Source organism: Oryza brachyantha, chromosome 12 (assembly GCF_000231095.2).
Source record: "Oryza brachyantha chromosome 12, ObraRS2, whole genome shotgun sequence".
NCBI lineage: Eukaryota > Viridiplantae > Streptophyta > Magnoliopsida > Poales > Poaceae > Oryza > Oryza brachyantha.
In genome coordinates, this window is record NC_023174.2 from 14,309,021 (window position 1) to 14,319,978 (window position 10,958).

General features: G+C 46.1%; 2 protein-coding genes across 3 annotated transcripts; one reads left to right on the top strand and one right to left on the bottom strand.

The window, feature by feature from the left end:
* Positions 1-1,400: 1,400 nt before the first annotated feature.
* Positions 1,401-7,833, top strand: LOC102714700. Of its 2 annotated transcripts, XM_015843229.2 has the most exons (9): positions 1,401-3,317; positions 3,411-4,314; positions 4,439-4,580; positions 4,676-4,783; positions 5,848-6,060; positions 6,154-6,264; positions 6,506-6,715; positions 6,966-7,140; positions 7,278-7,832. In XM_015843229.2, exons 1-9 carry the CDS (start codon positions 1,625-1,627, stop codon positions 7,361-7,363), a joined length of 3,642 nt encoding a protein of 1,213 aa, XP_015698715.1. In that variant the 5' UTR covers positions 1,401-1,624; the 3' UTR covers positions 7,364-7,832. The 2 variants fall into 2 exon arrangements, with proteins under 2 accessions (XP_015698715.1, XP_015698714.1); XM_015843228.2 differs by having other exon boundaries at positions 1,401-4,314; positions 7,278-7,833.
* A 108-nt stretch (positions 7,834-7,941) lies between these two features.
* LOC102714977 (L-type lectin-domain containing receptor kinase S.4-like) lies at positions 7,942-10,481 on the bottom strand. The gene has a single exon (XM_040529626.1). The coding sequence runs from the start codon at positions 10,453-10,455 to the stop codon at positions 8,386-8,388; it is 2,070 nt and encodes a 689-aa protein (XP_040385560.1). The 5' UTR covers positions 10,456-10,481; the 3' UTR covers positions 7,942-8,385.
* Positions 10,482-10,958: the final 477 nt, after the last annotated feature.

A 10,958-nucleotide genomic window follows, 5' to 3' on the forward strand; every position in this document is an offset into this window, starting at 1 on the left:
GGGGGTAAGTTAATTTACACCCCCCATGCCGAACGCGGCCATAGATGTAGATCCAACTATTCGATCATGGCTTTGTGGGCCGAATGCGGAAGGTAGGGCTGAAAAGCAAAAGTCGAAGATTGAATTCCTAGAAGTAGCAATCGTTCAGGGGGGCGTCTTCTATATTTATTGGCCAATGTTGCACTGTTCTGTACAACACTAAAGTATGTTGGTGGCGCGGATAGCGCAAGAACTCCAAACTAGATTACACGGATAGTGCAAGAATCCAAATGAGATTATCCTCCGAATGCTGTCTTGTTGACTTCTAGACCTATAATGATCTAACTCATCTAAGTCAGTAGAAACTTTCTAATTAAGAGAGTTTTGAGGTAGAAAATGATGGGAAACCATAAGTCACTTCCTTACCTAGTTGTGCTGGATATCACATGGGTTTTTGCTGTATGACTCATTATTAAGATATTCCATAAAATGTGTTTCTGTAGCAGATTTGCCTAATCATATATATCAACTGGTAACGCCGCTAAAACATGTCTACGATGGTTTAATGTCATGGTATTAGTGAGCACAGTCGTTTTGGTATTGCTTTCGTAGATTTTATCTTATAGAAGCTCTTGATTAACATAATTTTGCACTTTCATCAATTTACATTTCATTTCACAAACTTGACAGTAAAAGCTTTGCAAAACCATTATTTTTCATGACTATACCACCTGTGCGTATTCATGTCTTTCTTTTTACGAATGGATATTTTTTTTGCCCTTTTTATTTATCTTGCAGCCCTGAGTCCAAACTTCCAAATTATTGTTTAGAAAATAGGGAACACATCTCCTTGTAGAAGTTTCTGTACTAAAAATGCTGTAGATGTGATACCTTCTTCAGAATATAGATAAAAGGGGAAGGACCTTAGCTTTTAAAATTGTACCTTAGCCTTTTAAATTGTTTGGGGCAAGTAATTAATAAACTAGCAAATGTGACGACTCTATGTATGAGAAAACATAACTCTGCCAGAGAACTAAAACCCCATGTTTTGCTGTTAGGATACTAGATTTGTTTCTAATATATTGTTATTTTCATCATTACAACTTTTACTTCCCCTTATTTGATGTTTTCTTGCGACTGTACTGTACTGTGATCTTGAACAACCATCATTTCTTTATCAGCATCAGTATTCAACTCTACTTTTATGTTATAAATTTCTGCCAGATGATTTTGTGAAGCTACAGCAATAAGATTACCTCGTGATTAGTCAATATCATTCTTACCGATTCTTCATGTACTATTTTCCTTACCACTATCTAGAGAAATTATTCTTATCAATATTGTTTTTTTTCTTGATATGTTTGACTTGTTTTAATATTATGTGCTAAGTATTTAGATAAATTCTTTTCATCTTCTATCTATTCAATGCACCATTTCATCATGTGGCAACCATTGCAATATCTCTACCGCATTGTCAAGCTGTTGAATACATATAATGGGATCTATTAAAATAACTATGTGATTTTTGGGATTGCTTTATTTAATATAAATATTTTGCATGCAACCTATGAAAATGACCAGACCACTTCTTTCTGTTTTACTAAAACCTTTTCTGTTTTCTTCTTAGGATTTCCCAGGTGAACACATGTCCGCTCCAGATGAAAATGTGTCTACTGAGGTTGCAGGCATGCCCTATTCTCGGGACATGCAGTTTGAAGCGGCGAGATATTTTGGAAACTTTGATTCAGAAAACCAAGCTGCTCATCAGACTCCAAAAGAACCATCATACAAAGCCTTTTATGGGAGCTGCAATCCTGGCCGAATGATTGGACTAGGGGGTTCACCATATAAACTGGCCAGGCCATCCTCATCTAAAAGTTTCTATACTGATAGCTTCTCTGATGCCACTAGATTCAACCAGCTGAATCTTCAGAAACAAATAGGTGCTGATGGAAACACCAAATCCAGGTCAGAACTGAGCAGAGATACCATTGGAGGTTTATCAGGTAAAGGGAGTCCACTAGCCAAATCAGAAAAGCAGCTTGAGCAATACATGGTGAAGGCACTTTCTGCTCAGCCATACCACCCTGTGTTTCCTGTGTCTCAAGGTGTTAGTTCCTGCACTTCATCTTCCCAACATGCTGTCAGTTCATCAGGAGAAGTCAAATATATTGGAAATTCTGGTCAAGAAATGCAAGTTGCTTGTCAATTTGCAAAAGAATCATCACATAGAGCCTTATATGGAAGCAAAAACCCTTATGAATCGACTAGACTCAGTGATCCCTATGATAAAATCATGTCCCCATCTTCATTTAAAGGAGCGAATACTGGTAGCATCACTAGCACTTTGTCAAGGATGAACTTGCCAGACACCAGTGCTGAAGAAAACACCAATTCCAACCAACTGAAGCTTCAGAAACAAATAGTTGGTCATCAAGGGTTTGAATCAGGCTCAGGACTAAACAGAGATGATGTTGGATATTTAACTGCAACAGGAGATCCACAAAATGTGCAGGTTGGGCAAAACATGGTAAAGGCTCTTTCTGCTGAGCCCTACCATCCTATGTTTTCTGTCACACATGGTACTAGTGCCAGGTCATCTTCACAACACCCAAATGTGGCAAGACAGTTGCTAGAACATCCTAAATTCCAGCCAAGGATACATCGCACCCATCCTTCAGTGCAACCAACAATCAAAGCTGCATCCACCTCAATGACACCCCATTTTAAAGAGCCTTGTTACCAAGACAATTCCAGTCTGACAGACAGTTCTTCTACTGCTCAGGGAATGGACAATGTTTGGGATAGCAACCCAGGTATGTCCCTGCTTCGCCGCACAGCTGTTTCCACCAGGGATGTAGAGAGCAATTCTTCCAGCCTGGGTGATAGGGTGCATGCTGATGATTTGGAAATACACTCCACTTTGGGTCATCAAACTGTAGCAAACAGCATGCAGACTCAGTATGCTCCTCAGGCTGTAAGGCAATCATCACAGCAGTCCCTGAATGTTGATGTTAGAGAAACATATTCAGCTTTTGGTCATCTGTCTGCAGCTAACAATATACAAAGGCAATTTGCTCATCAGGTTACAAGACAACCATCACAGAGGCCCCTATATGAAAGCAGCAATAGAAGCCTACTGACTGGACCTGATAGTGATTCACAGATGGAACTGTTCAGGCCATCCTCGTCGCACAGAATTATTACTAATGTCATCTCTGGTGAATTGCCAAGGATCAACTTGCAGAATGAGACGATGATGGGAAAAGCTAATTTCAACCAGCAAAATCTTCAGAGACAAATTGCTCGCCATGAAAACACTGTACCTCGCTCTTTTGGTACGTACCCAGAGTTCCCAATAACTTCTTTTTTGTGCCAGCAAAGCTCTGAATCCTCACAACTAAATAGTGCTTCTGCCAAATGTTCACCAGGTTCTGGGAGTTCATCAACCAGAGTAGGACAACAGGCTGAGCAATCTACCATGATGGGTACTCGTCCTTCCAATACAGTATCAGGAGGTGCTGGTCCTCTTCTAGGAAGTCCTCTTTCTTCCATGTCTGGAGGTTCTAGTTCTGGTGGTAATCCTAACCATCAGGGCACTGTTTCTTCTCCAGTATACCAACCAGGTCGATACAATACTAGTTCCACCTTGCCACTAAGAATGAAAGCACATGCAAGGGAGGCCTATGCTACATCTTCTGATTCTCTACCTCGAGCCACAAGGCGAAACCACCAATTAAACTTAGATTCTGCAGAACAGAGATCTCAATGTGTTCAAGAAAGGGGCCTGGATGAAACTATAGAGTCAAACATGTTGACTGCTCAGCAGCAGTTTCAGAGGCAGCTTCATCGGCAACTTCAAAGGCAACTTCAGAGGCAACTCCAAAGGCAGCTTCAGAGGCATCATGAGGGAGCAGTTGCATCTAAAATGGATTCATTTTATGGCAATGATGAGACTTCTGTCAGGAGGGGCCCAGCTGAGCAATTTCTCAAAATAGCAAAGGATCATGAAGCATTCTTCCTTTCATTTTATCATCCTGCTCGTATTCCAGCCCATGTCATGAATATGTTGGATCAATGCTTTGGTATTGATAAGGAAAAAGAGATGCCACGTCCAGAGAGTAATCCAACACCTGGTTTTGGTTCACCTAAGCTTGCTCATAAGAATGATACTTCAGGTTTTGAACGATCTGATCTGGATCTCTCTCACACACATGATTCCAAAAGGTTAGACAATAAGGAGCTCAATGCCCTGCTATTACACGGGAAGTTCAGCAGCTTGAACAAAGGGAACTATCGGCTTTTTCACATAGAAGGCCATGTGCTTCAATGCAGGTCTGTTAAACTTTGTATTGACTTTGAAGCTGCAGACAATATATTGCTAAAGAATCGTTCATATGTATGCAAGCCATATAACTCTGTTTCCTGATGGCCACATTATTCTTGTTTTCTTTTACAGCATTGATCAGTGTGGGAGCCGCTTTATACAGCAGAAGCTTCCAACAGCAACACCTGAAGAGAAACTCATGGTCTTTAAAGAAATCATGCCTCATTTTATTGAACTGGTGACTGATGTCTTTGGAAATTATGTTCTGCAAAAGGTTTGACTCCAATTCATTCCAAACTCTTAAACATTTGAAGATGTAGATAAACACTAGAAAATTCACGCACTTACATTGATTTCGTTTTCCACCAGATGATTGAGCATGGAGCCGCACCTCAAAGAAGGGAAATTATAGGATGCCTTTTTGGAAGTGTTTTGAGCTTAAGCTGTCAACTATATGGGTGTCGAGTAGTCCAGAGGGTAATGTGCATTTCATGTCTCATGTCCAATGCCACTTCAAATTGTTGCACATCTGATTTTCTTCATATAAAGATCTAAATCACAGTCTAGTATTATCTTGATGGGGGATTGGGGAAGGGGATCAATCGTATTTCACACCTTTGATTTTTTTCTTGATGATTTATGTACTCGAGCGGTTTTGTTCATTCGCTTCGAGGAGATCTATCTCTTGATTGTTCCACTTCTATATGGCCCCCTTCACCTGCTGCATCCCCATTGCATTTGATGGATTAGCACTCAAATTTTCCATATAAGAATTGGCCTTTACCAGAGCTCCCTACCCAGAAGGTAGGGTGGGTGGCGGTGCTAGTGGTGGATGGTGGATGTAGCAGATCTGGCAGCAACTTGAGATGGAAAAGATGGCAGTCGCAGCGGCGGAGGGGTGGCACAGGGGAGCGGCGTTGGCATCAAGCCTCTCACTTGCACAAGAGGCAGTAACAGTAGAAGGCCTCGCCGGCACCAGGAGCAGCCCTGGTGCCGGCGAGGTAGCTGGAGGCCGCGTAGGAGTGGTTGATCGAGGCGGCGGCGGTGGCTAGGGGATGGGGATTAGGGTTTGGAGTGTAGGGCCAACTAGGTGGGAATATATAGGGATGATAGGAGGATCTGGGTGGTTGGATCTACATCAACGGTCAAAAAGAAATTCGACCAATTTTGGACAGAGAAAGTCACCTACTGTGTAGGACAAGGGGGAATTAAGTATAGATGTGGATAAATGAGGTAGGTGAGTATAGAAAGACATGATTGTGAATAGGGGAAAACTAAAGGTAGTGACATTTATCAAAGAAACAACATTAACCCAATCCACCACTTTTAGGAATAATTACCATATTTGAAGTGGTGTGTACAAAATGTTGCCATGTGCACCTATGCACTGTAATGGAAACAAATCACCATCATTGTGTTTAGGTTGTCTATCATCCATAACATTAAGCTCGTCATTTACCTTGCTGAACTGAAGGACAACGCGTTATGTTTGGTTAGCTGATGTCCGCTATTCTTTTCTTGCCCCTTGCTTTCTTATGCAGGCTGTAGAACTTGGTGATCTAGATCAGAAGATACAGATTGCCAAGGAGCTCAATAGTAATCTCATGAAATGTATACATGACCCAAATGCAAACCATGTTGTCCAGAAATGTATTGAGCACATGCCACCACGATTCATACAGTTCTTTGTGGAGAGCATGTATGGGCATGTCGTGGAGTTATCAGTCCATCCATATGGATGCCGTGTCATCCAGGTTATTTGATTCTTTACTTTTCTTTTGTTAATCTGCAATGCTTTTGTAGCATGGAATCAACTAATATATGGCTTCCTCCCCTTTTATTTTCAGAGAGTTCTGGAGTACTTTGATAATCCCACAGTCCAGGAGATCTTTCTAGAAGAGATTATGGGGGATGTTTACTATATGGCAAAAGACCAATACGCTAACTATGTTGTGCAGGTTTGCACTCCTGATGCTGAAGAATTTATTGTTCTAAAATATAGACCAATACTATTCATTAATATATGCATATATTGTTCTAAATGCTGAAGAATATAGAATCCATTGACGCGCCATGTTCATGATCTGAAAATTTTCAGTTTTATGCCACAAATGGATGGTGGTTCCTAATTTCTATGCAATTTCTTTTGTACAAGATCTGCATTCCCATTTACCTTCTTGTTTGATTGTTTCTTTGCAGAACATTTTGCAGCACGGGAAAGCCCTTGTGCGATCTGCAATTATAAATAAATTTGTTGGGAGAGTTGTGGCCATGAGCAAGCAAAAATTTGCCTCAAATGTCATTGAAAAGTGCTTAATCTTCGGTAGCTATGATGAAAAGCAGAAGATTATTAATGAGGTCATTGGCACAACTGACCTCATCACAAGTGGTGAAACTGAGGCTCTTATGGTATATATATCAACCTTCTTCTGAATATCTGATGCTTAGGTGACTAGATGTATGCATAGAAATGAACAGAACTTAAAATGAACATAAAAATAATTCGAAATAAACCTGCCAGCACATGGAAGTGCTTCTTGAGAACCATTAATATTTTTTCTGAAAGAAAAAATATTAGTATTACACTGGATACTTAAATGCTCTTGAAGCTACTTACAACCTTTGTTTTTTCTTAAATGTTTCGTTGTGGATTGTGCAGGTTATGGTGAATGACCAATATGCTAACTACGTTGTACAGAAGGTGATTGAGACCTGTGATGAGTGGCAGCGCAAGCTAATAGTCAGGCGACTGAAGGTGCACCACATCCAGCTTCTCAACTGCACTTATGCAAAGCATGTCGTGGCGCGCCTGGAGAGGCTCATTGAAATTGGGGGTACGCAATCTGTTTCCCTGATCACTCAAAACAGTCATCAGATATACCAGAAATGCACAAAAACTGCACTTTTTGTGAAGAAAAAGGTTCCACATAACTTTGGTCTAAAACGTCTTTCTATGTTGCCTTTTCTTCAGAGCGTAAAACAACGAATCCCAGGCGCTCCAGGCGACATGGAAAGGATCCTGTGGTACCACAGCAACCCGGAAATGAGCTTGAGTAAATCAGCTGAAGGGATTATGACCTCTGTTCACTGCTGCTTCCGTCTGCAGCTTACTGAATCATACATACTACTTTGGTAAATTCGACAATCAATCAAGATTGCTAAGGCCACAAACTAGCCATGAACTTCCTGTAATGTTGGTGAATAATGGACGCAAAGATCGTACGAACAATTGGATGCCTGTGATTTCACATGAACTCTGCAACTACAGAGTTCTTCTACACTATGCCTGTCAAAGACGTGTCAATGACCCCATGTTTAATCTGTTGTACTACTTCCAGGTTTGGGACTTCTCGAGGTGTTTATGGATTCAGCTAATTGCATGTTTGTTTAGCGTATTATGGAGCTCTGCTTATATCTAAGAACTTTACCATTGACACATCAAAGAACAAAATTTTCAACCAAAATTCCTTTTGTAAGCTGCACAACTCCTGAGAAGAGGATTTAGCTATGCTGCTTTTATGCCTAACTAAAATGGATTAAGATTTGACATGCCTTTTTTCTGATTTTCCTTTTGACACAATGTACCACCTTGTCATACTCATCACTAGGACATCTGTGCTTTTTTCCATTGACGGGGTTCAAACTTTTGGTAGGTGGAAGACCAACCATTACAACTATATTAGCTCATCATTAGCAGAATTTTGTACAATTTCATTATAGAAATGCAACCCATTGAGGTTAACAAATTCAGCTCAGACATACTAAGTTAGAGGTAACCAATTTGCTACAGGACAAGTTCAAATCATATAGCTCAGGGCTTCTTCGGAACACAGGAACAATTTAATTCCTTCAAAACTCCCCTAAAATTACTCTAAACTGAATATGCCCTAGTGACGAAGGATCTGTTCAAATCGAGAGATTTCGCAGAAATCATCTCTGGCCTATCAAAATTCTGCCATCTGTTTTTGTCTCCCTTTTGCAATTCAACAAATTTCAACAAAAATAGAAGCTGCTTCACACTCCAGACAGGCAGTGGGCCCGCACGTCATTCACCTGACAGGTGGGACCCAGGGGTGGGGTCACACGCTGACGTGGGATGACCTCATCGACAGCGGCGAGTAGGGGAACGTGGCCACCGACGTCTGCGTCACGCCGTCCGCCGCCGCCGCCGCCGCGACCCTCTCGTACGACGACGAAGGGTACGAGTGCACGAAGTCGTAGTACCCGACCTCGCCGGAGCACACCGGCGGGGGAGGAGGCGGAGGCGGCGGCGGCGGCACCTCCGCGGCGTCCCCGCCGTCGAGGTAGCGCGCGACCTCCCTCATCGTCGGGCGCACCGCCGGCGCCGGGTGGGAGCACCACAGCCCGACCTTGACCGCGGCGGCCACCTCGCCGGCGTCGAACGCGCCCAGCCTCGCGTCCACCACCTTCTCCACCTCCCCGGCGGCGTACCGCTCCCACGCCCACTCCGCCAGGACGAGCTCCTCGGGCGCCGCGCTCGGCTCGATGGGGCGCCGCCCGGAGACCACCTCGAGCACCAGCGCCCCGAAGGCGAACACGTCGGCCGCCGTGGTCGCCTTCCCCGTCCTCGTCAGCTCCGGCGCCAGGTAGCCCAGCGTGCCCACCACCCTCGTCGTGCTCGGGTTGGCGCCGTGCTCGTACAGCTTGGCGAGGCCGAAGTCCCCGAGCCGGCCGGACATGTCGCCGTCGAGGAGCACGTTGCTGGCCTTGACGTCGCGGTGGAGCACGACGTGCTCCCACTCCTCGTGGAGGTAGAGCAGCGCCGACGCGACGTTGCGGAGGATCTTGAAGCGGACGGGCCACGTGAGGCGCGCCGCCAGGAGGCCGTCGCCGAAGAGGTGCTTGTCGAGGCTGCCGTTGGGCATGTAGTCGTAGACGAGGAGGAGGTCGCCGCGGCGGCGGCACCAGCCCTGGAGCTGGACGAGGTTGCGGTGGCGGAGCCGGCCGATGGAGGCGATCTCGGCGACGAACTCGCGGAGCCCCTGCCGCGACTCGTGGGAGACCCGCTTCACGGCGACCTCGGCCTCACCGGGGAGCACGCCGCGGTACACCTTGCCGAAGCCGCCGGAGCCGAGGAGCTCGCGGTCGCGGAAGCCGCGGGTGGCGCGCTTCAGCTCGGAGTACTTGTACCGGTGCGGGCCGTAGTCGAGCTCCCATGGCTCCACCACGTCGCGGTTCTTGTACCGGTACGCCGCGTAGGTGGCGGCGCCGGCGAGGACCACGAGCGCCACGAACGCCGAGAACGCCGAGGCGAGGATGAGCGACGTCCGGTTCTTGCTGGCGGCGGGGCGGGGCAGCGACGGGAGGGAGGACACGTCGAGCGGCGGCGCGGCGCCGCCGCCAAGCTTGAAGCTCCAGCCCATGAGGTAGTGGGAGCTCGCGAGGAGCCCCGTCGACGCCGAGAAGCCGACGTACATCTGGTCGAGGAAGATCGGCGACAGGTCGACGTGGAAGGAGATGAGCGGCGCCGCCGGCTTGCTGCCCTTCGACGAGGCGGCGGCGGCGATGGAGACATTCAGTAGCCTCGCGCCGGCGTCGTAGTCGACCCAGGCGAGGATGGTGTCGCCGGACTTGATGTTGACCGGCGCCGCGGAGGCGGAGGCGTTCGAGACGAGGCTGTTGAGGTCGACGCCGACGTGGTTGTCATTGATGTCGCCGAACTCGAAGTCCTGCACGGTGTCGAACTCCACGGCGAGGACATGGTTGGTGGCGTTGCCGACGTCGGCGGCGCTGAGCAGTCCCAGGTACTGGCTGGGCAGCGCGCCGGGGAGGCGCGGGTCGGGCGCGACGACGAACGCCAGCCCATGCCCCCCCAGCTTGGGATACTCCGGCACGACGGCGAACGCGAACTCCGTGGAGAAGGACACCGCGGTGCCATTCTTGCCGCCGGCGCCGGCGAGGAGCCGGAGGGGAGACGGGTAGAAGGCGTGGCCGATGAGCCTCGACGTCTCGTTGGTGAGCCGCAGGATGCCGTCCGGCCGGAGCTCGGTCACGCCGTTGAAGGTCAGGTTCGGGCCGTTCCCAATCCCGCCGCCGTTGCGGAACCCGGCGTAGGTGAATTCTTGGGAGGCGGCGAGGGTGGCGAGGAGGAGGGCGAGGAAGAGGAGGAGGACGGTGAGGCGTCGCATCGCATCGGAGACGGAGAAGACGACGGCCGACGGCGATGGATTCTTGGGAGAGAGGAATGATTTGTCAATGGTAATAAGCTGAGGTTTTGTAGCGATGGTGGAGAAGAAAAAGAAAGGGAGAGCAGACCATTATTAACATGGTCAATAGTTTAGTCAACAGCTACGTATTAAAGTTAATTCATTATTTATATTTAATCTAATTTAGTGGCTCCCTACAAATAGTTACAATAGTTAGTAATAGATATACAATGTTTTCGTTTATGCTTATAATTATAAGCTAAAGTTTAAATTTTTAACCTTAAATTTAAAATTGATTTTGGGTTTTTTACCGAAGTTTATTTTTCAGGCTTAGATTTTAGATCACTAAGAATACAGGTATAAAAGTTTTATTTATAAATTATTTTCCGATTGCAAATACGTCGTTTGACTCCAAACAATCACTCCAATAACATTAATTAATACCTGATCAACATCACTCTCTCATGTATCTTACTGAGATATAA

Coding starts and splice junctions, on each gene's coding strand:
- LOC102714700 (XM_015843228.2), top strand. CDS start 1,625: ATGTCCGCTCCAGATGAAAATGTGTCTACTGAGGTTGCAGGCATGCCC. Junction 6,061..6,153: donor ATGGATGCCGTGTCATCCAG/GTTATTTGATTC, acceptor TTTTATTTTCAG/AGAGTTCTGGAGTACTTTGA. Junction 7,141..7,277: donor GAGGCTCATTGAAATTGGGG/GTACGCAATCTG, acceptor CCTTTTCTTCAG/AGCGTAAAACAACGAATCCC.
- LOC102714977 (XM_040529626.1), bottom strand. CDS start 10,455: ATGCGACGCCTCACCGTCCTCCTCCTCTTCCTCGCCCTCCTCCTCGCC.